Here is a 27,714-nt window from a genome sequence, read left to right as displayed (position 1 = left end):
GCCGATATTACTACGTTGACGTACATAAACGTGCGATTTGATGATTTGTTTAGTCCTGAGCATAATACTAAAAATACGCTTTAATGAAGCTTAAAAATAATAATCTACATTAAATATTCATTGATCACTTTGAAATTTACGCAATAGACATTTCTAAAATGGATTAATATAACACGCGTGGAAACTTTTAGGAATTCAACAGAAAATAGGCGAAATTCGAAATTCCCGCCGCTGATTTATCGGAAATTCGTGCTAGTGTCTTTCCGCCAAATGTACTAGATATTTTGCCTTTCTTAACCTGCAACTAACGATGTGAGTAAACTGAGTATAGTCATTCTCCCGCAGTAGAATGAAATCCATTCTGGGTGTTAGATAAATTGAAAAACATTTGAGTCGAGACTCTAACAGTTCATTTTATTTACATTTCTGACTTATAAATAAAAGTAATCACTAACTGAAAAATAACCGTTTTTAACGTTCCCATATTTATTGTCAATAAACGCGATTAGAATTTGGTATAATGCATTAACTTTAATCGACTGTAATAATCGAGTAATAATAATATATATATTGTATCAAGAATGAATTCGGGTTAACGGAGAATATGCTATCGCAACTATACAGGGTGTTTCAAAAAATTTAAGGAGTTGTAGGGGGTGAGTTGAGAAGTATGCCTGTATTTTCCCATTTTCCTACGATGATTTAATAAAACGCCAGAGAGCGTGGCCTACTAGCCCCTGGAAGTAGGCTGCAACAAGTTTAAAACCAAGCAAGTCTTGCTCTAAGGTAGCGCGGAGCGAATCCATTAAATCTCTGTTAACTGAAATACATTATTAACTGTATCTATAGACGAATAATCCTTGTCAGGTTTTATGCAAGTATCGTTGCATAGAGCCTAACGCCGCCGCCGATAAATTTTGTTCCCGCCACCGAAATTTGTTTTAGGTTTTCCACGTAACTTTTCTTTCTTTCAAAAACATTTTGGATTTTTTTTTTAAATCAACGCCGCCGAGGATTTTTGAAAAATCGGCGCGGCCTGCCGCCGCCGGGTGTTTTTCGCCAAACGCCACCGCCGACCGAAATCAAATCGGCTCTATCTGTGCACATGTTTACCGAAATACGTCTACATTCAAATAGAAGAAAAGCAAGAGTTTTGATCGAGCGTCAGTAAGATCATAAATGTATAATAATTTTAACATAAGTGTGACACTTCCTATTCTTCACATGCAAAAGTTTTACTGACAAGGAGACTACCCGAGGTGGTTATCACCGATTTTGTTGAAACTCGAGGGTTAGGTAGACTTTATGGTAGTATGCAAATTGCCAAAGGGAAAAGTTGCAATGGGCTTTAGTTTTCCCATGGCAACCGAAAATGTTTTTGACCTCTCCATTTGAAAAGCATAGGTATTTCTCGATTACCCCAATTTTGTTAAAATTAAACGAAAATTGATCAATTTTACAAAAATCCTTGATCAATTTTACCCAAAATAGGTCAAATTCATCTTTTTTGGTAGGTTTTGAAAATTAATTTTTTTAAACATTTTTAAGAAAGTAATTACCCTGTGAAACCGAGAAAATTCCATGTTTTTTTTGTTTTGAGAGGTCAAAACATTTTCGGTTGCCATGGGAAATCTAAAGCCCATTGCAACTTTTCCCTTTGGCAAATTTCAAACTACCATAAGGTCTACCTAACCCCCGAGTTTCAACAAAATCGGTGAAAACCACCTCGGGTAGTCTCCTTGTGAGAGCTATTCGCAAGACAGGCTGCATTACGGGCTTTGTCACCGTTTTTGCCTTTGACAGCGCATCGCTAGGGGGAGATTTTCTTCTTGTGATGACGTCACTCCATTACTAGCTCTCAGTAAAATATCCCCCAAAAGTGACAAACTTATGGAACAATATTATAGACTTATGGTAAGATTAAAGACGCGGTTTCACTCGGACGTCTGTCAATTTGAAAGAGGTGGCTTCGGGGAAATTCTCAATTGAATCTTGGACACATATTGACTTTCCTTTCTAGTGGTCCACTCGCTTTGAAAGAGAATAAAAAACATATCGTAGGGAAAGGTTTTTATGACTTTAACCATAGGAACTACCACAGGAATAGAAGGCCCTGCCCTCAGGGCTGTATTAAGACTTTATGAGGCCCTAGGCCCAAGTTAATTTTGGTGCCCCCTTTCAATAGCGAGCGAAGCGAGCTAGGCGCTTCCTCAATTTATAATTGAGAAATGTAAGGAAAATTAATTTTGCTGCCAGATTTAGTATGTCGTCAGACGTCAGGGGTTAGACGGCAGTCCGTGAGATAATGTGACAATCAAACGTTTTTGGTTCATAGGGGTGGACGCATTTACTAAAATAACTCCGAAAAATATTTGGTGAAAAGCAAATGATTAAAGTTTTGTACTTTTATTTTTTTCGAACCCTCTTGGTGCCCCTTGTAGGCTTAGTGCCCTAGGCCCAGGCCTATTCGGCCTATTGGTTAATCCGGCCCTGCCTGCCCTTGTACGTGCTTTACTAAGATTACACGGGCAAAAGGTTCTCCCTTCATTTCCGGTTATCTCTGGTCCAATCAAAAAAAGCTTTGGAAATGACGGCCAATTAGATTCAAGCGGAAATGAACAGAGAACCTTTTGCCCTTACAGAGCCCGTAACACTTTTCATCGACTCTTTCTATTCCTCTTGTAGTTTCTACGCTTTAACCCACACAATATGGCAAGAATATATTCGAATGAACAGAGAAAACCCTGGAAGAAAAACCACGCCCCTCCGCATATCGTAGCGTTCTCTTTAACCCTTTCTGTCGGTAAGGGGGAAGAACATTCCTGTACAAATGCTGCCCCTCCCCCCTTTCTTGCCTATTATTTGCCCCCTTTCTGCCTCTAGGGGAGGGGACACCCCGTTACGATGACAGGATCTCTCTCCTTGTAGGCGGAGAATATCTTCCGGGAATCATTAAAACAGACGCTATTAAAGACCCTCTGGCCTTTGGTTTAAAAAATGTTTGGTGCCCGAGGGGTCGGACATTTACCAAAATCCCGTACACTTTGTCTAAAATCGCAAAATCTTTTAACTCTCTCTATGGTAAATTAACATTGAAATCCCATAATTTCTTCAAAAATAATGATAAAATTTCCAAAATCTCTACAAAATCCCGAAATCCCGTACAAAATAATGGCAAGTGTCCGACCCCTCGTTGGTGCCACTGTACAGGGAAATTTGAAAAATTGAAGGGGTCTTCCATAAAGATTGCTTTGCAGGTTATATTCCCTTTAAAGGGAGTATGAACTAAACCGAAAATTCGTCTTCTAGGTCGAATAAACATGGAAGTTGAAACTCCCTTTAAAAATGTGAACCTGAACACATTTTTGACGCCGAGATAGCTTGATGGAGTGTTGAGAAGAGACGTTGAAAGTACAGAAGACTAAATTAATGTTCAGACTATGCAATATTTTTACTGCCAATTAGTTGCTCGTGCCCGATGTACCAACTAGTTGTTGGTCGCAATAGTACAACACTAAGCCTTTTTAGATTATATAAAAACACGTAGCGGACAAAGCGAGAAGTTAATAAACCGCTAGATTTCCGTCTGCTAAGCAGACGATTTGCAATTATAAAAACATACAGTAATCTGAAAAGGCTAATAGGCCTTTCTATAAAGCAACATTGGCCTTGTTGTTTAGATGCATCGGGTGCGTCACTCGTGACGTTTCATTATAATAACCAATAGACGCTAGAATAAACTCTATTTATGTCTTATTCAACTGAAATAAAAAAAAATGCACGAGCCTTTAACGCTAAAATATTAAAGAGCGATTTGCCCTTTTTATAAAGATCTAACCTTCAAAACTGAACTGAACTCCTACGTATCTCGTGACGAAAGCGATAGATTAAAACAAGTTCGGCAAGCGTAATGACTTTATAAAAAGGCTTATTATCCACACTAGGGCTAACATTTTGAGGTCCTCCAATGGGCTTATTCGTTTTATCATTCTTGTCTGCTAATCTGTCTGCTATATTGTTTCCTGTGTTACATTTAGACTGTTAAATTGAATATCCTCAACTCATTCTTTACGGATGACCCCGTCACCATTTGAGCAAGAATTCACTAACGATCACCACAAATATCTTAAGCCATATAATGCACCAAATACCGTAGTTATATTCCTTTAAAATAATTTTTTTTCCAATTAAACAAAAAAATAAAATTTTGATTTCATTGATTTCATTTAAACCAAAACCAAAGGCTATTTAAAAGCAGACAATCGGTCATACAGTCATAGTTCACGGAATAACTTTATTTCATTGCTTGAATTTCAAACATTTGGTAATCTTTTAGCGTTTTCCATTTGATTACTCGAGATTCGTTCCGAATCTGTCTCTGACGGCATAGATCTCGTCCCGATCGACGAGAGTATAGCTGCAAATGGAACATTCCATGAACATATTCCCGCTCTTTGATGTTTTATGTCTGCTAGTAATTTTAATTTTCGCGTCTTGGATTTCCATTTTGACAAAAAATCTAAAAGAAACAGGCAAAAATTTGTTACTATCTCGATCTCAATCCGTTGATTTGTCGAAATCGGCAAATCGGTTTTGGGCGATCTCCGAGTACACGAGAGCGGGAAATGGAACACGCGAAACTTGATCGATGCAAATCCGAGCACGCAAATGGAACATAAAATGTTGATCAGAGTGATCTAGATCATCGGTTCCCAAAAGGTGTTCCGCGGAACCCTGGGGTTCCGTAAAAGGGTCACAGGGGTTCCGAGAATTCGCAGCGTGGCCATCTTTGTTTGTGTCAAGAGTTTAAGATGAGTAAAAAAATGAGTTGGGGTTCCGCCAGAATTTGGTGGATAATTTAGGGTTCCATAGCAAAATAAAATTGGGAACCGCTGATCTAGAGCACTCGAGAGCAGTCAAATGGAAAACGCTATTAATATCTGAACATTATGGAAAGTGAATCCAGGAATTAGGAACCTGGAGGGGTGCACAAATATTTTTCTGAGATAGGCAACTTATGTATTGGCTCCCTCCAAATGTTTGGCCATGGTTAAAATTTCGAAATTGACTAGTTAGAGGTATTAAAGGCTTAATGAAGTAACCCCAGTCGAGCAAACTGAACATTTTCGGTAATTTGATGAGCTGCGTTACGTCGTTAGATTTAAATAAATATTGGACTTGAAACTTTACATTTTGGTGTTATCACCAAAAAAGTTTCAAAAGCACAAAATACCCAATCTTGGTCGTTTTTAGGGTTGCGTTGTCTTGACCTCCTCCGACTACTCAAAGTTGGTACGCCCCTGACTAAACTACCTCAAAACCCCAATCGGGTGAATTGTTATTTGATAAGACTTTTTACTGAAATAACATTTTGTTAGCTTCCTTTGGAAATAAACTGTGCTACGTTGTAGGAACAGAAGTTTATAATATATCTCTTACGGGAGAAGTATCTCACACGATGTAGTCACTTTAGTAATCAGGTATACAAATCGTAGATAATCACGGGGAATCTGTTAAGAAAATCATTGAAATTCAGCGATGATTTGTGATAATTCGTGGAACGACGTAAAACGAAACACTTACACTGCGTAATGATATTTATTTTTTTATTTATAAACCATATTTTATCGATGTAATAATTTTAGAAACTATTTCTTTCATCCGAAATAATTTTGAAAAAACCTCGTGGAGGTTGCGAAGGTACATGTTTCAAGCAGTCGTTGATTAACCACCACCTGGGCCCCTAGGCTTAAGCGTTTTTAGGGCCCCAATGACCATGATCCTTTAGCCTCTTCTCGGGCCCCTCTACTTACGGCAAGCTCCGGGCTAGTAGGCTTAAACTTACTCAGCCAATTGGTTAATCCGCCATTTATTAGCAAAACAGGGAAATTAATACATATCTTTAAGGGTTTTATATTTAAAATTTCTTTTATTTAAGGGCGTTTGTTATACACTTCTGGTAGGAGGTAATTTGATCCGGAAAGAGGTGCGTTGGCGGAATGGTTATCACTTTCGCCACGTAGCAAGAGGAGCCGGGTTCGATCCCAGCTTGTAGCACTGGGTGAAAACTCGGAGCAGCTCCTTCCGCGTTGAGTTTGCAAGTTCTCTCCCCACTGGCTTAAGAGGTTTTCCCCCGAGCTCTTTGGTTTCCCCTTCCATAAAAACTTGTAGAGGTTAACGGCAATAGTTAGTGTAGGGAGCTGTTGGCTCACGTGGCTCGTGTGGCTTTCCACCACCCTCCTACGTATTGTAACCCGGCCACCTTAATTAATGGCTTTAAAATTCGCTCGATGACTTAGGCCTATGGTGGTGCCATGGGTATTAGCCTAGATGATTATTATTATTAAGATTGTTAAGCGGACGAAAACAGATTGCTTGACTTTTATTCGTAAGACCATAAGCCTATCAAGTTTGAAATGGGCATAAGAGTACATGTATTCCGCACTAGACAGGCGCGGGAGAAATCAAAATTAGGATCTACGCTGCCTGGCGGAGAAAAAGAGCTAATCTTCCCAACCCCTCTCACCCCTACCACCTATACTACCTCTTGCCATCTACGAAGCAGTTTCCGGTGGCATGCATTAGAGGATTTGTTCATAAGTTTCAGTTTTTCACCACCAGGTGGGTTCATATAGCCAGTTTGGCCAGTCATTAGCCTAACGCTAAAATCCCATTCGTTTCAAACTTAGGGGGGCCTTGATAGTTTTATGGTAAGACGGATCTCTTCCTGTAAAATTCTAATTCGACGCCATGAATTCAGCAAGGCGCGCTTCCGGCTCTCACGGGAAACGGAAGTGAAACAGCCATTTCCTTTTTATATTATTTCGTATATATTGCCATTCCGAGAACAGAGTTCTCCTCGTGATCCCCGCAAGAATAACCACGCCCCTCCTACTTACCTGGGGTAATCGTGCGAACTATGTGCCACCTAGGAGCAACAAACACAACACCCCACACCAGGAGAACGCAAACCGTCAAAAGTCGTGCATTTTCTTGCGTACATTGGTTAGACGAATTATCGCCTGCTGCCGTCATAAGGGGCAAATTCTGAAATTGTCTTCCCCCTTTCCGTAAAACCTTCAGCGTAAAGGCTAATCCAATGAAATTTGTAAACAACACTGCGTTAGCGTGTTTAAAGGCTAGCTGCGTTCTCCTTGTGTTGGTTGCTTGTAGGTGTCAGCTAGGAGCAACAAACACAGCACCCCACACAAGGAGAACGCAACCTGTCAAAAGTCGTGGATTTTCTTGCGTACGTTTTTCATTGGTTAGACACCCTTAGCGCCGGCTGCCGTCGGAAGGGGGAAATTCGGAAATTGTCTTCCCCCCGCCCGTAAAACGTTCAGCGTAAAGGCTCGTGACGCTCGTCCAATGAAATTCGTACACAACCCTTCGTTAGCGTGTTTAAAGGCTAGCTGCGTTCTCCTTGTGTTTGTTGCTCCTAGGTGCCAGTAAGGGTGGAAGACACTCCGATACGATCACGGGCTCTCTCTCCGCGAAGGCGCATAATTTAATAATAATAATCAGCTAGGCTAATACCCAAGGCACCACCGGGAATCATGAAAACAGAGGCTATAATTGCGATTACATATTCTCGTTAACGTGAATAAATTCTTGGAGTTAGAAATGTAGCTGCATTTGGTATTCGTAATTTTCTTTAGCACTTAAAGTGCGCGTAATTAAGTCGCGATGTAAATTATCAAGGTATATATTATTTCTAAGAATAGGTCCCCAAGATAAATTGTACCCGGGAAATAAAGCTTCGTTCACATTATACCCCTTTATGCGTGCCCACTGCCCACAAGAATGAATTTATTTATACTTAGGAAGAATGACTATGTAGCTTTGTTTAATTTTCCCCGTCACAAGAGAGAGGAGGGCAATCAAAAAGTCACCTTCGTGTGTTCAATAGGCGCTTAAATAAAACGTCTTCAAGGAAATCGCCAAGAAGTAATAATTCCGAGAGCCAGGACCTGCAAGTTACGGTTTGTATAGTGCTTGTTGAAATAATGGAAACTTTTCACCTGTAAAAAGAACGTCCTGTTTTTGCTAAGCCTTAATATGTCAAAATAAAGCAACCTGGTTAAAGGGAAACACTTGTAGAGCTCGGCGAAACAGATAAATTAACCGCTAAAGTTTTGATTAACCAAAAAAATTACGATTAACGGTTTATCCATGGATATTATCCACGGCTATATAGCAATTTAACATGTAAAATAATCGTTTTTTCCCGGATAATTTTCGTTTGTGGATAAAAATAAATAAAGTGATTATTTCTTATCCCAACGCCGAGCTCTAAACACTTGATGCGTACCGTACCGGTGAAAAGTTTCCATTATTTTCACAAGCACTATATAAACAGTAACTTGCAGGTCCTGGCTCTCGGTAATATTACTTCTTGACAATTTCCTCGAAGATGTTTTATTGAAGCGTCTATTGTTGTAGGAAACCAATGAGATGCGGAGCTGATTTGATAGATTTTAAGGGGAAGAGAATACTGGTAGAGGGCAGGAATCCATACCTCTACTTGGAATGCTCATCGCGGCAGATTTTCGTCTCGATGAGGCTGACGGTTTTTTTGACGTCCCTTTGTTAAGTTAATAAACAACAACGTGAGGGGGGAGCGCGCGCAGAGGAGATTTTTTCTCTCGTAGGTGGGCCAAAGCCGTAGAGGATTAATGGGAGAAACGTCTCCCTAAATATAAACATAAGTTTACATACTATTAAGTTACTTATGTTATAAGTATGACAATTCCTGTTGTTTAAATACTAATTTTCTTACCGACACTGACACTCTCGCCCAATTGCATTTGAACTTACAACGGTTGTTAGTAGTATATTTCTCTTTTGGCATATTTCGACACTATAGGGCAACATTTCAACAAGTTGGGCAAAACCGCTCTTTATTTTATAATATCAACTATTTACTACTAAATAGACCCATAACAAAAGAGGGGCCGCAGACGAGGCTTAAGTGAGACCTGTGGACGGAACATCCTGTTTGTGACGTTTTCAACCACGTGACCGCCATTGAAATATACAGGCGGAAGTAAGGAAACGGATGTTCTGTCCAAATGCTGAGTTGCCAGGTAAAAATTTAAATTTTTGGCCCCCCAACTTTCAACATGGGTCTATAGGTGCTTAAATAAACCCCTCTCTGACTGTCTTGCCCCCCTGTTGAAAAATGCTGCCAGATCTATGCATAGAAAATTCTCAGCTTTGGCAGTATAAAGATAAACTATAGACAAACCTGTTAAAAGTCCAGGCGCAGCAGCACAAACTCTATAATCAGCTATGAATGATCTTTTATTTAAAGGACATCGTTAATTTTATAAAATAAAAAGTTATCTTGAACAACTTGTTAAAATGTTGCTCTTACATCACAAGACACAGCTTTATAAGTATATTTTTCGCGCGAGCGATTTGCACGCGCGCTAGAAAAAGCTACATTCCACTGGCGACTGTAAAGCTCGCTCGTAGACTCGTAAAAGTAAGATACTGTGACGTAAGAGCGACATAATAATAATAATAATAATAATAATAATAACCAGCTAGGCTAATACCCAAGGCACCACCTTAGGCCTAAGTCATCAAGCGACTTTTGAAGCCTTTAATTCAGGTGGCCGGGTTACAATGCGTAGGAGGGTGGTGACATATAAACAAGAAGGCCACGTTACTTTATAAAAAAGAACTATTTGAAAAGCAAAATGGCTAACATTGTAAGTGTGAACGCGATTTTCAGGGCTTATCTGGGAACGGGTCAACCTCTGCCGAACAAGACTCTCCAGAGGCATTCATGTTATTAAAACACGTATTATAACTACATCATAGTGCAACGAACCCGAAGCAAACTTGAGATAAAGTAATTGTTAAATTAAACTGTGGCCTGGAAGATAAACGTTTTTAGTATTGCGTGCTTGCTCGTAGCGTCGTAGTTATACAACGTAGCTAAGCCCCGCCTTGTAGCCTCCGCCATGACACGTCACCGATCACGAGGCAAAAACAATCAGACGATCCTGCCAAATAGCCACTTGACCACCACGCGCGTCTTAATGTTATGGCCGACCGAATCACATTACCACGTCAAAGCTAAGAATAGGCGATATAATAAAGTAACGTGGCCTTCTTGTTTTGAGGGGAAAGGCCACCTTCCACTATGCTTCCATTAGCTTTCCCACCAAAGAGCCTATGAATTCATCCGTAGGCTTTAACTGTACTATTTCGTTATCCCATTTTAACAAGTTGAGCAAGCATATATGACTTTATAATATCGCCTATTGAAGGCGGCGGCGCACCCAAAAATGAAAATAAAAACCGGCGCGGTGTATGAACGGCGGCGTCGGACTTTGCAACGAGACAACGTACTGACTTGATTTTTGAGGCGTAAGGGGGATTGGAAGCGAAGCTAAATATCGTCTGAAGTTGGGACGACTCTCAACCAGTGTCATTCTCCTTACAGTAGAAATACAGCCGTTCTTGTCTAGTGTATATAACAATCCGACTCCCAATACTAATTTTATTCATTTTGTAAAATGTACATGGTCTTCAAAGTACATTTTACACCTTCAGGCGGAGTAATACAAGCGGAAAATTTTAAGCAGTGATGCGGTGTATGTTTTCACCCTCTGACGGGAAAACCATGTTCATTAGAAATTGCCTCCAGCCCCACTTGGTTTTTAAGCCTCGGATTGATAGTTCTCTGGTAAGAGCAGTATTTATGTACAGTCCCGATCAAACGTTTCTGGCCGTTTTCTCTTGGCCGCCATTTCGTTTCTATTTTATTGTAGAGAACCAGCAAGCAGGAATCCATACCTCTACTTGGAATGCTTATCCTGCCGTATCGCGTATGGTAAGATCACTCGGACGGCTTTGGCCCCACCTACGAGATAAAAAATCACCTTTGCGCGTGCTCCCCTCCCACGTTGTTGTTTGTTAAGTTAACATAGTGACGTCAATAAAACCGTCAGCCACATCGAGACGATAATCTGCCGCGATAAGTATTCCAAGTAGAGGTATGAATTCCTGAGAGAACCGACGGGGGGCTTTTTGGAAAGAATAACGTCACGAAAATAAAATACAGTGAAAAATAATGCTCTACTCCAAAATGATATCATCTAGTTCCATTTTGCAAATCGGATTCGAACTTTTCAAGTCATTGAAGAACTAGGTGGTTTCTTTTCGCTTGTTCCGGGATTTCGGAGTAGAGTAAGAATAGTTTGAGTCGAAGTAAAAACGTTTTTCCAAAATGGCTGCCTGTGGCCTTTTCAGCAGATAAATTCTGGCTAACAGAGGACAAAATCCGATTTACTCCTTTAAACCTCCTTTCCAGAAGAAGTAAAAAGAGTATCCCTAATACTGCGGAATCAACGAATGGGGCAGAGTAATTCTCATCCCCGGAACAGGCAATAAAACGTTTTAGGGTAAAAAGAGTACAATTTTAGTCCGAGCACAGGCGAAAAGAAAGCACATAATGACGACGAAAACCATGAAAATTAACACTAATTTCCATTTTAAGTGAAACAAGAGCAAATAAATGAATTTAGGGTTAATTTTCATGTTTTTTGTCGTCACTATTTCTTCAATAACTTTAAAAGTTTGAAACCGATTTTAAATGGAATTTGGTTTCTGAGTGTGATCACGCGTCGAACAAGCGTAGGCACGATATATTTTGATTAATTTTGCATGACGTCTTTTTGGAGGGGTTTTTCTATTCCCGGATTTGCTCACGCCCAAATGGTGCTAGCGCATTATTTTTCACGGCATATTATTTTCGTGAAGGTAATCTTCCCAAAAGCCCACAGTCGACTCTTTACATAAAATTTAAACAAAATGGCTGCCAAGAGAAAACGGCCAGAAACTTTTGATCAGGACTGTACCTCTGGTAGCAATAATTTCCGTGAGTGGTTTACCTGATGAAAAATAAGCAACCTGTGATCGGCGTAGCCCAGAAGGGAGCGAGCTCATATAACTTTACGGCTAATCATAATAAGTGTTTCGATCGAGAAGCTTTTAAAGATATGTGAAAAATTACTCGACAGCCAAGAATGTATTTGCTTCTACTTAGAATTTAGAAAGAATGACTACAGGTGAGACGATGGTCATCATGGTGGAATTTACTCCTAGCCCGCGTGGTGGGGGGGGGGGGGGGCGTCAGTTTAGGGAACCAATGAGATACGGTGTTGATTTGATTTTGTTTTCGGGGTGGGAGCTTACTCTTCGAGCGTGAGGTGGATTGAGAGCAACGCTAATATTTGTCTCTACATGGTCATTCTCCCTGTGCAAAAATAAATACATTGTTGCTTAACTATGGCCTCAATAAACGCTAGCGTTTCTTACAATCAACCTTTAGAACTTTATCTGTATGGTCAGAAGCTGCTTTCGATCCTTTAGGTGCGTATGAAATTTTGGTAACGCGTGTTTGAAATGTAAAATTCAATGTGAATTTCGCGAGGAAAGGTAAATAAATTTAATTTTGTTAAGAACGTCTTGTAAGAAAAAAATCTAAGAACAAGAACACTTCAAAATCGTGTCAATTTAGCAAATTTATTATTATATTTTTAAATGACTTCAATTAATAAAGGTTCGAAGAATTTTAATAAACAATTTAGTACGAAGGTGTAAACAAGGGCGTATTTAAGGGGGGGTTTTGGGGTGTCTAATAAAAATCAGTGAAACTTCCGTCAGCACTCCCCCCCCCCCTTGAAATTTTCCCTCAAAACCCCCCCTGAAATAAAATCCTGGATACGCCCTTGGGTGTAAAATATCCTATTTTTGATATAAATTGTGCAAATTTAACGCTGGAACAAATGATGAGCCGCTATTTTGATTACTTTGAAATCATAATTTGTAACGTAATTGTTTAAAGGCAATAGAACCTCCAACGCGTTCTTTATCGAAGACCCCGTCAATTTCCTTTATTCCCTTCACAATCAGCGATTATCAAAGACGAAAGTGTGAAAAGCTATGGGAGGCAGTGGACAATATTGGAACCCTCGGAGGGCGACAGAAATACCAAAGGTTATATTCCCTTTAAAGAGCGCTGCCATCTTGAATTCTAAACGAATGTCACGAGAACGATGACGTCAATTTTCCTTACTTCCAGTTCGAAATTTACTAGATGCCAAGAGTTCTAAAGTTCTAAAGTTTATTGAAACTAGCAAAAGGCAATGCCCATCACGCTAGTATGAAAGAGATACAGAATAAAATGTGTAATAGTGAACACATACAAGAATATATACAGTATATACAATCAACTGAGTAATAATAAAAAATTACTACTGGAGTTCGAGATGTCGCTTCAATTCCCGCAGAAATTTCGAGCGAAGAGGAATGCACTTTAAATGGTCCGGTAGCAAGTTCCATTCTTTTACAGAGGAAGGCAAAAAAGACTTCTTACGAACTGCTGTCTTCACGAAAGGAAGAATAAAGGTATTCCCGCGACGTGCTCCCCGAGGGAGTTGCTTCCAGGGCGAGATTGACGCGGACAGTTGGGATAGAGCCCCGCACGACTCGTGAATCACAGAGTTGATCGCGACAAGACGTTTGACACGCCGACGCGACGATATAGTTGACCAGTTGATGTTTTAAGGACCCTAGTAAGACTAACATCCCACGCGTAGCCCACTGAGGACGAAAACCGAGCAGCCTTCCGTTGCACCATGTCAAGTTTATGGGAGCCCGCCGCTGTATGCGGGGACCATACAGAAGAACAGTATTCCAAAATCGGTAAGACATAGGTTTTAACCGCGGAAGACTTGGTTGTAAAAGAGCAACCAGAGAGGTGACGACGGAGGAAGCCCAAAGCACGGTGAGCTTGGGACACAATTCGGGAAATGTGGACATCCCAGGAAAGCGTGGCGGAGATAGTGACGCCAAGATATTTGAACTCGGGCACGTGATCGAGATCAACTCCATCAATATTGTATCCATAAAAGACCGGTGTAGTCCCCGAACGATGCAGGCTGAGGACATTACATTTTTTTGCATTAAGAAATCTTACAAAGGCATTACAAGCATGGATTAAACACTAAAGGATGTTCCACGGGTTAGCTTCCTAAGGCAAATTCCTCGTTAGCTAGGTGTTATATTTGTTTTTCTTCTATCCAGGGGCACCAGATATGAGTTTGTAGCGCCATCTGTTATTTTTTGGAACTTTTATACCGTGATTTTAAGAATTAGTCTGCTATTTTTTCGATACCATTATTTATTTAAAAGCACTTGGGTTTGTTTGCCCCTGGATAGAGCGGAGATAAAAATAAATTTCTGTTTTTTTGGACTCGCGCCGCTAGGTGGCGACGTGACAGGGCATTTGTGTGTTTTTTCACCCGTGGAACATCCTTTAGTGTTTAATCCATGTTACAAGGAGAGGCCATGATTAAAAATTGCGTAAGCTGCACCCCCTTGGGTGGAGCCTGTTTGTGCCCACAGGGGCGTTAGCTAACTGGATCGCTATATGTGACGTGTTTTTTCGCCAGTAGAGGGAGGGCAATTAGAGTTGGTAAGTTTTAGCTAAAACGGATTTATTTTAGGGGGGCCGTCCTTTTTCGGGCCCGGCCCGCGCTGCATTCCCTTGTAGGTGGTCATTAACGCTACGGCAACTTGGCCATTCTCCCAATGTCCCTCGGTATAAACCTAGTTTCTATGGTATAAATAAATATATTCTTGGCCACCGAATAATTTAAATTTTGGAAATAAGGATTTAAGAACGCCCAAAATTTGATTGGTCGTATTTGCTGCTAGGTCTATGCATAGAAAATTATCAGCTTGGTAGTATAATCAGAAACCATAAACATATGTTCAGTCGCAACAGCACAAACTCTATAATCGGTTATGATCATCTTTTATTTAAAGACCCAGTTTCATTAGTGTATTCTTCGCACGAGCGATTTGCACGCGCGCTTGAAAAACCTATATTCCTCTGGCGACTGTAGCTCTCGCTCGTAGTCTTGTCAAAGCAAGAGGCTGTGACGTAAGAGCCACATATAAAAAAGAACTATTAAATTAAGTCCAATGATTCCGTGGCTTGTGTTCGTTGCCATGGTAACGCGTATAGGTCGGCCATGATATTAAGACGCCCATGGTGGTCACGTGATTATTTATCAGAATCGTGTGTCGTTTTGCCTCGTGATCTGTGAAGTTAAATTAATGTCACGGCGTCCGTTTCGAGGCGGGGTTTAGTTATGACGTACGCTTACGACGCTACGAGCAAGCACGCGATAGTCCAAGTCAGAGCAAACGATATTACCGAATTGCAATCTTACATTTCCTTTTATTCCGAAATCGGGTTATTTTTATTCTCTAGGATTTATATTTCCGCCTTTTTCTCGCCGAGAATATTTTTCTCAAGAGCCAAGACGCGTTAATTTTCGTCGAGCTGACAGCCAGCCCGGCATTTCGTGCGAGGCGAGAGAGTCGGGAGCGACGCGCCTTTTCTAAATTGCAATTTGCCGTGACACGGAGCTTCTTGTAAGTGTTCGCCGGGAAAAAGAAGCAAAACGCTAAAACTCCAAATCCACCTCCGACTATATACCAAACTCTCGGTTTCCCCGATAAATGCCGACAAGATGGCCGCCGCGTCTTCGTGACAAGGGTAGGGGGCGAAAGGGGGACGACACTAGACTTCCACTATAGAGACGATGACGTCACGCGGAAAACCGACCAGTAGGATAGTGGCGAAGCTTACAGAGCGCGTGCGTGCAACGCTAGTTAATATTTATGAGGGAGGAGAAATAAACGTTTTATCAACGTATAATATTGTACCTATACAGGGTGTTTTAAAAGGTTATGCGAAATTTGAAGGCGTTGTAGGGGGTGAGTTGAGAAGTATGCCTGTTTTTTCCCATTTTCTTACGATGAGTGAAAAGAGCGCCAGAGACCTTCAAAGTGTGGCCTACTAGAGCTTCAAAGTGCGGCCTACTAGAGCTTCAAAGTGCGGCCTACTAGAGCTTCAAAGTGCGGCCTACTAGAGCTTCAAAGTGCGGCCTACTAGAGCTTCAAAGTGCGGCCTACTAGAGCTTCAAAGTGCGGCCTACTAGAGCTTCAAAGTGCGGCCTACTAGAGCTTCAAAGTGCGGCCTACTAGAGCTTCAAAGTGCGGCCTACTAGAGCTTCAAAGTGCGGCCTACTAGAGCTTCAAAGTGCGGCCTACTAGAGCTTCAAAGTGCGGCCTACTAGAGCTTCAAAGTGCGGCCTACTAGAGCTTCAAAGTGCGGCCTACTAGAGCTTCAAAGTGTGGCCTACTAGCCCTTCGAAGTAGGCTGCAACAAGAGCAAAACAAAGCAGCAGGGTCTTTAAATACTGTTTAAGTTTACTTTTTTACGCTGGTTACCTCAATTTGTTTACAAAGTCCTTTTTTACCTGTCACACGAACCCAAACATTAATGTTCGCATTTCCCCACTGCTTGGTTTTGCAGCCTACTTGCAGGGGCTAGTAGGCCACACTTTGAAGCTCTCTGGCGCTCTTTCAACTCAACGTAGGAAAATGGGGAAAAAATTGGCATACTTCTCAACTCAACCCCTACAACTCCATAAAAACTTGTTGAGGTTAACGGTAATAGTTAGTATAGGGAGCTGTTGGCTCCGAGGGGTCGGACATTTACCAAAATCCCGTACACTTTGTCCAAAATCGCAAAATCTTAACTCTCTCTATGGTAAACTAACATTGAAATCCCAAAATCACTTCAAAAAGTAATGATAAAATCGCCAAAATCTCTACAAAATCCCGAAATCCTGTACAAAATAATGGCAAGTGTCCGACCCCTCGGTTGGCTCGCGTGGCTTGCCACCTTTATCCTACGCATTATACCTGAATTAATGGCTTTAAAAGCGCTCGATGACTTATGTCTAAGGTGGTGCCTTGGGTATTAGCCTAGCTGATTATTATTTAAAAAAAACTCCTTCAAATTTTTGCATAACCTTTTGAAACACCCTGTATATAACCGCTACCGTTTCTACCCCCTTCACTCCCCTCTTTTACAATAGCCTCGGGTGGGGGGGTTTGCTGGGGTTGCAAAATAACGGTTATTCTCCCATCCGCCATTTTGTTATTTACGTCACGGGAGGTGTGTGTATTTGAAAAATACGGATACAATCGTTCTCTAAAAATATAGGGCACGAGACGTATAACTATGGTCGTAAACAAACTTTACCCTTCCCCTTAGTCTTATTCTTCGAATTGGACTACGTAGCTTTTACACGAAGGTCAAACTTATCCCTCCCCACCACGCCCGGCTGTTTTTGAAAACGATATTGCTTATTTAACATTCAGTCTGTTCCTATGGTCTGGCCTTCTAACGCTATATTGTATTTTCGGATCTCCAGAACTGTATATTTGTTGACCTCTTCCAACTTTGCAATTCGCGAAAGAGATAAGTGAGTTAAGAATATTAAATACGTTTTATCCGATTGCGTATTAGATAAAACCAGGGTGCCGGGAGCGAAGGAAAAATATCGCGGGAGCTTCGTAATCGATTGCTTATCGAAAGAAGCGGGTTGAAATATTAAATATTACAGCTTTCCACTTTATTATATTATACGGTTTTATCAGCTAGCATGGAAACGTAATATATTACAATAACGAAAAAATGGCGTGATGGGTAACCGTGGGCATATTATTGGTCTGCTGGGCCCCTGTAGAAATATTTTCCAAAAGCATTGCTCGTCGGTATTCCGTCAGGGGTAGACGCGTTTTCAATTTATAAAGTGACTCATCATGGTGGAGGCTATAAAATATCAAACTATGGTATATTTGGGTTTTTAAAAGTCGCTAGATGACTTGGGATTACGGTAGTGCTTTGGGTATTAGCTTAGCCGATTATTATAATAATTATTATTACTATTTTTGAGGATTTATTTTAATATGAGCGGTAGTAGATAAGAGAAGTATGCATCTGCCTATAGTGCCTGATTTTTCAAAATACATTTTGAAAGACTAGATTGTGCGGTACAAAGTTTTGACTCTCTAAGACTATGAAATATAAAATGTGCTTTATAAATATATAAATACCCCTAGGTGGTTTAATTTCTTGATTTGTATTCTGCGGTTTGAAAACTGCCTGGAGCCTGCGAAGATGCGTATTTTATTTCTAGATCTTAGATGGGATACTTCTACCTAGATGGGTATTACGTTACCTATGGGAATTTTTAATGAAGATATGTTTGTAAATTGTTAATGACCCAGATAAACAGGGAGATTATATACTTCTGATACGAGTTAATTTTAATGAAGATATGTTTGAAATTGATTTCAGACTGTAATTGATGGTACCGGCAAATTAGACGTGGGCGAATACGAGCTGCAACTGTTCGATTCTCGTTACATGATCAAAGAGGAACGGCCCAAACGATGGAGCGGCTGGTTGAAGCCCTCCTGCATCCCTATCACCATCATTTTAGTCCTCATCTTCTTGGTTGTCCTGCTGCCATTGTTGGAATCCCGCCAGGACGATCTGGAAGAAGGTCTGGTCGTTCACGAGTACCACAAGAAGTTCAAGAACTGTTCCAGTCCTTGCGTGTAAGTCCTTTACTTCAATTAAACCAATTGTTGATTTTATAAAATGTCTTTACGCTTGCCCAACTTGTTGAAATGTTGCCCTGGAATAGTTCAGCCAATGCCTAAGAATGAGTTCCTAAACTCTTTAGTGGGAGAGAAAACGGATCCACAGCTGAAGCGGGGAGGCAACATTTCAACAAGATGGCCAAGGTTATTTTATAAAAAGAACTATTCAGAGATTCCCTAGAGGCCTAGAAAGTGATGACACTTAGAAGTTAGAGCCGGAACCGAGCGGCCGGAACGCGCAAACTATTTTTTATATGGTCCTTGTCATTTGGACTTAAAGTGGCGCGAGATCAAGGGTCAAAACGCCACGACGCGAAAAATTGTGTTAGGCTTAACCGAAAGGCTGATCACTTCCCGTAATCGGCTTGTAGTCTTTTCTGTACTAAAGTGATTACGTAACTGATTATTATTATTATTATTATTATTAAACACAGCACCCCACACAAGGAGAACAGAGCCAATCAAAAATCGTGCATTTTCTGGCGTACATTTTTCATTGGTTAGACGCTTTAGCGCCTGCTGCCGTCGGAAGGGAAAATGTCTCCCCCCCCCCCCCACCCGTAAAACGTACAGCGTAAAGGTTCGTCCAATGAAATTTGTACACAACACTGTGTTAGCGTTCTTAAAGGCTATAGCTGCGTTCTCCTTGTGTTTGTTGCTTCTAGGTTCTAAAAAAATTAATTCAAATACCCTTAGGAAATTCAACAACAATCAGAAACAAAATCGGGAAATCTTTAACGCATATCTGAAAATTCAGATTATTTTTGTAAATCATAAAATCATTTGGAATTAAATCGAGTGGCGGATTAACCAAAAGGCTGAGTAGGCTTAAGCATAGTGGCCTGAAAATTGCGAAATGTAGGGGTGACACGAGGATTGTGCCTAATCAAGGATGCGCCAATAAACCTCAACCCTAGGGGCCCGAGTAGAATTTAATCCGCCATTAACCAAATCAAATCTGGCTAAAAACATAAAAATCCTGAAAATCGTGGCTTTCAAATCTTTAGAAATCTGGTTAAACATATTTTTTTATGGGAATCTTAAAAATTAAAGATTATTTTCAAAATCCTAAAATCACTGGGGTTTGACATAAAGTTGTCCGAAATCTTTAGAAATCAGAAATCTGGTGTACAATTTTCACGTAAAAGGACTTTCAAGGGAGGTGTGAGGGGTCGGAAGTGGATTCAAAAAACGTCACTGAAGCGTCATCAGAGTGTAACTTTGTAAATGCGACGAACGGCGACGGAATGACGTATTTGAAATGAACTTCAATCCCTCCACAGCTCTCCCTTGAAAGTCCCTGTAAGTGGCTGGTCCCTAACGACGTTTTTTTGCGTCGACGCTAGCGACGCAAAGTGATGCCAGCGTGTCTAAAATGGAAAAAGTTATATTTCTAGTTTTACTTTGGTGGACACTTTACCCGATGGAGAACAACGGAGGAACATGTCGTCAGTCTGGTTGGACTTAATCAGTTTAGCCAGAAGTAACATTCATATCGCCACCAACGACTTTCAAATGTCCGACGAAGGCGAGAATGAAGGAGACTTCGAGCAGTTCGAGGTCAGAATTATGTCTTTATTTTGTTTACATTAGCTGGTTTCTTTTCGCTTGTTCGGACTAAAAGTGTACTCTTTTTTCCCCTAAAACCTTTCATTCGCGTGTTCCGGAGATGAGAATTACTCCGCCCCATGCATAAACTATTCGCTCGTTCCGGAGTATTAGGACTACTCTTTTTGCTCTTTCTGAAAAGGAGGTGCAAAGAGAGTAAATCGGATTTTGTCGTCTGATAGCCAGAATTAATCCGCTGAAAAGGCCACAGGCAGCCATTTTTACTCCGACTCAAACTATTCGCCACCACAGAATCTGAGTAAAATGACGTCATAGCCTTACTCTTCTTTCCCTACTCCGAAATCCCGGAACTTAAGCGAAAAGAAACCACCTACTGACGCGTCGAAGGTGAGTAGGAAATGTAAAATGTTTGCTATTTTTTGTAAATACCTTTAGTTTAAATTGAAGAACTTAACGTCGCGGGAAAGCTTTCGTTTCCGCATGGTTCTAAATGAACGGAACCAAAGCCGAGGCTTAGAAGATCTTCTCAACAACGGTAATTATTCCTTCTTCAGATTTGTTGAAAGGACAATGACTTTCTACGGATTAATTTCAAATTTAAATATGTTGTTCAGCCTGGTCAAAGGACCAAAATTGTCCATTGTTAATTTCCCTTAGCTCCTATAGTTTGTCCAGTATCAGTGGTCAAAGTTGGACAAAACTTAAAAGCTAGAGACGACCCGAGGTGATAATCACCGATTTTGTTCAAACTCGGGTGTAGTGTACACCTCCATGTACCTTAAAAAACCTGCAAGGGAAAAGTTTTGCTTTCGTTTTGCCATGGCAACCGAAAACGTTTTTGACAACATGATTTGGGATTTTTCCATTGAAAATAACATGGGAATCTGAAGGATTTTAAGGGGGGGTCCCCCCTGTGAAACCTTTTTAAAAAATGAAAAAAAAATAAAATTTCAAAACCGTTAAAAATACATTTCAATTGATTTTAAAAATTTAATTTAATCAAGTTTAAATGAAATTTCACCCCCCCCCCCCCCTAGGCCAGTGGCCCTCAATAAAAATAAACTTATGGGGGGGGGGCAGGGAGCCCGTGTGACCCCCGTTAATAATATCACTATATCCAAGTCTGATCCGCGGCCATCGTGTTTGAATCCCCCGCATGGCAACGAGAGGGGGAAGGGATAACGTCACCGGCCTGTACTTCAATCGCGTCGCAAGACGTACGTTTTAGGGAACCAATGAGCAGGATGACCATTCTACCTTTGTTTTATAATTTTTCCTATATTTTAATGCTTTCCTTTATTTTCCTATAATTAGATATGATTTTTATTTCGCACGGTTTTTTTCGAATTTCCCGCGTCCCTAGTTCGCTTTTCATAATACAGATGGCGCTCAATGTACTAAATCCCTTTGATTAAATGTAAACTGTTTTTTCAAAGAACTGCACTGAACTGAATTAAGAATATCGTTATCTGCTAATCAGTGTTTCCACTTTGCGGGGAAAACTGTCTTGGTGAGCGCCAGAAATTTTAAAACCGGCGAAAAGGGGGCGAAAACCATTGAATACAGCGAAATTTGCGGCGAAAATATTTTTCGATAATTTTCAGTTTGAAAAACTAAAAAATCATCATCTCTGTAGTCCCCCTACGGTGCCCCCAATATAAACTTTATCTAAAATGTTTATTTTTTATTTTTAAAACAAATAGTTACCTTTTGTAAAAAATAAATATATTGCCTAAATCTAAGAAATAAAGAGAAGAAACATATGCAGTAACACTAAAGGAAATTAAGGTAAATCTATGGGGGGAAATTGTTGCGAAAACGGGTAAAATTCCCCCTAAAATAGGCGAAAATCTCGACCGCAGAGTGGAAACACTGGTCTGCTTATTGATCGGACTTCACTGAGGCTTAGCTTTGCTTTTTATATTAAAACCAATTTTAATTTTAATTCCTATATTAGAAAATACTTCTATATTATCCTATAAATCGACTGTTGAATTTCCTATATTCTTATAAATGTTGGTCACCCTGAATTAGATTTGATTTTTGTTAGAGGGAAGCAACTTACTGTTAGAGCGTGAGGGGGATTAGAGTCACGCAAAAATATTATCAACATAATCATTTTCCCTAACGCAAAATGTAGACCTCAGAGCCAGCAAGAATATACATAGTTTGCATCCCTACGTCGTCAATGACGCAGTTCCAAGAATAAATATTTAATTTGAGCAAGAATGAACGGTTCTTTGCCGCCATTTTGCTGGTGTAGATTTCTTAGTAAAACGGGAGGGTTAACAGTTTCAATCGTCTGTTTGCGGATTTTAATTATTTTCAAATGATTAAGAAATTAGTTTCATGTTAAAAATGGTTATCTGCCTGGTTAAAAATGGTTCGAGTAGTTCAATTACCAAGGGAGAGCGAAAATTGTTTATTTTATTCGATGGCGAAGGTAATTGTAAAAAGGATGACCGCAAAGGCCTAACTTTGATAAGCTTTGTCAACTTCTTTTCCTGGATATTTCTGTCGTAATTTGATATTTTATTTAAATAACCCGGCCTTAGAATCTTATCTGGCTTTGTTTAGGGCCCATTTAAAATTTTAAAGCATAAATCTAATACGTTTTGTAGCTTTGACGAGATTACCAACAAAATGGCTACCTATTTAGTAGCTACGCGCGAAATGGTTTGAATTTTTGATCGCCCTCCCAGTTTCCTTGGAGACCATAGGCCCCTCCCTTCGGTGCAAACTTAATACCTTATATAATCCTTTCGCAAAAACAGTTTATCTAAACAAAAGTTGAAATAAATACATTCTTGGTAAAAAAATTTAACGAACTGACATAAAAAACTACTTATAAAGTTACGATAGTAATTAAGTGTTGTTTTTCTCAGCGAGCGACGCTCAAGTTCGATATTTGAACTTGGAGCGTTTGACGGGGATTGAGAGTCAACTTCACGTCAGCCTCTTCGTCGTTGACCAGAGACATTTCTATTTGGGCAGCGCCCCTCTCAGATGGGATCGAGGCACGCAGGTAGGGCCGCAACCCCTCTCTCTTCTCATCCTTATTGTTACATTGTCCCGCTAACCTGGTCTACGCGTTTATTTCGTTTCGCAGACGAAAGAAATGGGTATTCTGGTGTACAACTGCTCTTGCTTGGCGCACGACTTGACGCGCATTTTCGAGGTGTACTGGATCCTGTCCGAGACGAACCGGACCAAGATCCCGGCGCGATGGCCGTTCAGAACGCACACACCCATCAACCGTAGTGACCCCGTCTCCTTGGAGCTCAATCACACCAGAACCGGAGCCTATATCACCGTGAGTACTCCTCGCTCCCTGCTCGCTTAGTACCAGAAGTATATAATATATCTCTGACGAGAGAAGTATCTATCTGTCTCGCTGCTAATAATATAAGCTATTTTTCTGAAGAAAGAAATAGTGCGTGGCGAAATATTTGATGCATTCTCTAAAACTACAACAGTCTGAAAATATGGTTTACAAATTAGTAGTTTAATTTCTACATTTTACATCACTAATAAATTTCAAAAAATTACAATAAAAGGGTACTAAATATTTTTCGCCTGTTCTGGGACACTTTTCACTCTAAAATTAACTAATAATAATAATATTCATCTAAGCTAATACCATAAGCCTATCATAAGTAAAGATCTAGCATAGAGCCCCACGTTTAGGGCATTGTCCATACGAGAAGAAAATTAACGTATCACGATAGGGTAGTAGCAGGGGCGTAGGAACCGGGAGGGGCAGGGGGGGCAATGCCCCTCCCTAGAATTATGTTGGGAGGGGCAACTAATGTTATTGCCCCCTCCAACATTTTGGTCAGTTGAAATTTTCAAAAGGCTCAAATTATCATTTTAAAAGCATATACAGTTTATAGAACCTCAACTGTGTTTAAATTTCAGTCTTTTCCTGCCAATTTACATAGTAGTAAACAGTACACACGCATTCGGAGAAGCTACACCCCATTAAAAATTCAAAACCATTCTCCAGACCACTTTTCGTTTCTCTTTGCCCCCTCCAACTTCTAGAACGTTCCTACGCCCCTGGGTAGTAGCGACATCTTCTTTTTCCAAATTTCTACGTCTAAAATATTCTCTTACTTGGTAAACACGTTTTAATCCAAGGTAGAGCAGCCACGCTCGGGTTGATAAATGCCACACAAAACGCGTCTAAATTAGTGGTGTGCGAGTACTCGAAAATTGCGAGTACTCGTTATCGAGTCCGAGTCCGAGTACTCGGACTCGGACTCGGAATACGTAATTTTATTACTCGCACGGGTACCCGATTCCCACGAAAAGGGTACATAATTACTCGAAGCGGACTCGAGTAAATAGATAATTTGAAAATTACCCGGCGAGTCTAATATTACTCGGCGAGTCCATTATTATTGGGCAAGTCCATTATTTCTCGGCGATTATTTAAACAGCGACAAATAATTTCAGACGAATTGGCCACGATAACTTAGGACTCGAATTGAACTCGATAAAAATTAGGACTCGAATTGGACTCGTTAAAAACATTCCGGACTCGTATTGGACTCGAAAGCTTTAAACCTAATTCTTTAGGACTCGAGGACTCGATCAAGTCCTTAATATTTGGACTCGAGGACTCGCGAGTCCAAGTTTCTAAGACTCGAGACTCGACTCGAATTTCAAAAAACAGGACTCGCACACCCTTAGTCTAAATCTCACATTTGAAAAATAAATACCTTCAGAAACAAGAATCTTATTTAGTTTTAGGTTCTGATGAATAATTTTGCAAAGATAAGTGTTAATTTTAAGTTTTAACGCGATAAAATTGCGAATAAGTCTTGACTACGGTGCTAAGGGCTCGCGACGGAGATTTAACCCTCGTGGTTCCAAGTTTAAAAACGTTCGCGCACGGCTTGCGAGCATTCATAATGCATTTCGCGAAATTTATTTCAGAAATGCATAGTTGAGAACGTAACCACTAGGAGGTGCAGATTTTGAATACCTACCTCTTAATAACGGGTATGTGATCGTCAAAAATTTAGACTAGACTTTGGCTTATGGGGACCTTATGATCGGCTTATTCTAAATCCCAAGGCACCACCATAGGCCTAAGTCATCAAGCGACTTTTAAAGCCATTAATTCAGGCGGCCAGGTTACAATGCGTAGGAGGGTGGTGTCAAGCTCTTCATTCCACGAGAGCCTACAGCTCTCTACACTTACTATTACCGTTAACCTCAGCAATTTTTTAAGGGTTATTCGCCTGCAACTCAAATAGACGCTTAAATAAACTCATTAAGCAATTCTCTTGCATGCTACTCTATCCTTGTAAAAGCTGGTTTTCTAAAGGGAAAAACACCGCAATGGGTTAAGTCAGCCCTGGTTTCCACTAGCGTGCGTAATAGCGCGTCATTCCACTTTGGGACATACATCGATTTCACGTGCATAAAGAAAAACACATTATGACGCGCGCCAGTGGAAACCAAGCGGAGATTTTTCCGTCGACGCGAAAAAAATTTAGACCTAATGCTCGCTATCACGGCGTTTTGGCATTTTTAAAAATTAAAACCCGAAATAAGGAAAAATTGTATTTATAAAGTAATTGTCTAACCTAGCTGCTTTGATATGAGTATCTGTTTAGTCTGGCGAATCTGACGACGTTTTTCTAACGAAGTGATTACCTACTTCCGGTGATACCTTTAGTTGGTTACCATGGTAACTATGGAGCCTAGGAGCAACAAACACCAGGATAACGCAGCTAGCCTTTAAACACGCTAACGCAGTGCTGTGTACAAATTTCATTGGACGAACCTTTACGCTGAACGATTTACGGGCTGGGGAACACAATTTCCATATTATCCCCTTCCGACGGCAGCAGGCGCTAAAGCCTCTGACCAATGAAAAATGTACGCAAGAAAATGCACAACTTTCGACAGGTTGCGTTCTCCTTGTGTGGGGGGCTGTTTGTTGCTCCTAGATGGAGGTAACTTTTTCGGAGTTCCCACAGGAAGTGGGTAAACGCTATTGATTATGCTCGAAACAGTTACTTTGTGTCTATTGTACGAGGTCTATATTTTTTTTGGAGGAAGTATAGAGAGAGGTTCTATAATGTTACCATAGTTAAATTCTCCTCGTATAAACGCAGATAGGTTTTTAAAGGACGAAATCAAGGATCGAAAAAGGGTCGAAAAACTGCCTCGAGCCGAGGCCGAGGCAACGGTTAAATGGTCAAAATTCAAATGGATAAATAAAGCTTCCATATAAAAGTTTTAATATCAAATATTGTAGATGTTTCGTCCCTCTAAGCAGCACCGCCCCCTCATGTTTCGCTTTTCGACGGTTCCCACGAAAAGAACCTAAAACAAAAGTTACAAAACTAAAACTAAAACTTTCGAGTATTGACTCCTCCTCCGCGCAAGACAGGGGAAAAAGCGTTCAAGGTGCCGGTAGCCGGACGATCGTCTCCACATATTCATCCTCGTTAGATATAAATTTTACGGTAGAGAATGGGCCAAAATTTCAGTTATTCATCCAAGGACAGTAGATACCGGGACGAAAAAGTGTATTGGCGACCTCAGTTGGAATATATCACCTAAAACGACCTAAACGCGAGGAGAGTTAGTTGTAAACAAAAAAAATGGCGGTCACCGAATTTTAGCGGTTCTTGACGAGGCTTAAGTGTTCAAAACAAATGGGCATTTTTTATTTACGTTCGTAGTTTTATTTTTAATTTAACATCAAAATGGTAAAAACTAACTACAATAATACTGTCCATGGTGAACCACGTCTTAACAATGGCCGCGGTTTGTTTACATCCAACTCCCCGTGAATATGAAGACGTTTAAAATCGAATTTTTTCCCCTGCTTTGTCGTCCCTGTATCTACTGTCCTTGATTCATCTATATAATAAAAAGCTGTTGGTTGGGTGGTAGGTAGGTAGGTTCGTCAACCGATTTTCGGGATTTATTTCTCGATTTTCTGACGCTTTTCGCGCGCGCGTTACGGGCGAGAGCGTCGCGTGGCATTTTTTTGGGGTACGCTACGATTCGCGTTGTCACATCGAGTCGGCATTCGATTTCCGATTTGGTTTTTAGTTTTTTTATTATATTACAAATTTTCTAAATTGACGCAAATGTCAGTTTCTAAAAATGCTCAAAATCTGTCGCCCCTGAGAGTTGGACCGTGCTTGTCCCAACACGCAATACACCCGAAAATTTTCTCTCTTGCAGCCGCGAATTTCGGAGGGGGGAAGTATCAGAAGGCCTGGGTGTTTCGGAAACGGGGGGGGGGGTTTCGGGTTCGTTCCGATTTGAAAGTCCTGTGGTCTCTCGGCGTACGTTAGTCCCATGGCCTTTATGCATCAGCCATTGGATACAGGGGGTTTAAAGGGGTACAGGGGGGTTTGTTACGACTGCAAGATTGAGTTATTTTTGCGGGGAAAAGGGTACCACGGTAATTTTCGCGTTGGACAGGGGGAGGGGAATACTACGGAAATTATCACATGTGAAAAGCGGAGAGGGGGTACCCCGGTAATTATCACATGGGGAAAAGGGGAAGGAAGGGCCTTACTGGGGTGGTCCTACTATGGGGAAAAGGGTACCACGGTA

At 40.7% G+C, this 27,714-nt stretch overlaps 1 protein-coding gene across 6 annotated transcripts in view; it reads left to right on the top strand.

The window, feature by feature from the left end:
* Positions 1-27,714, top strand: part of LOC149948915 (5'-3' exonuclease PLD3-like) — a 123,316-nt gene that overhangs the window by 70,565 nt on the left and 25,037 nt on the right. For 3 of the 6 annotated variants that reach the window (XM_090172797.1, XM_090172795.1, XM_090172796.1), the window contains 5 exons: positions 18,245-18,507; positions 19,950-20,112; positions 20,557-20,656; positions 23,007-23,146; positions 23,231-23,434. In XM_090172797.1, the coding sequence (XP_090028923.1) occupies positions 18,245-18,507; positions 19,950-20,112; positions 20,557-20,656; positions 23,007-23,146; positions 23,231-23,434 (870 nt within the window). Of the gene's footprint in view, positions 1-16,376; positions 16,469-17,343; positions 17,367-17,913; positions 18,114-18,244; positions 18,508-19,949; positions 20,113-20,556; positions 20,657-23,006; positions 23,147-23,230; positions 23,435-27,714 lie in introns of those variants that run through there. The other 3 variants (XM_090172800.1, XM_090172801.1, XM_090172799.1) reach the window with 3 other exon arrangements.

The sequence above is a fragment of the Leiobunum rupestre genome, chromosome 4, assembly GCF_980474605.1.
Source record: "Leiobunum rupestre chromosome 4, qqLeiRupe1.1.hap1, whole genome shotgun sequence".
Lineage (NCBI taxonomy): Eukaryota > Metazoa > Arthropoda > Arachnida > Opiliones > Sclerosomatidae > Leiobunum > Leiobunum rupestre.
The sequence above is the reverse complement of the archived record's forward strand: the minus strand, read 5'-3'. Positions and strand labels throughout refer to the sequence as shown.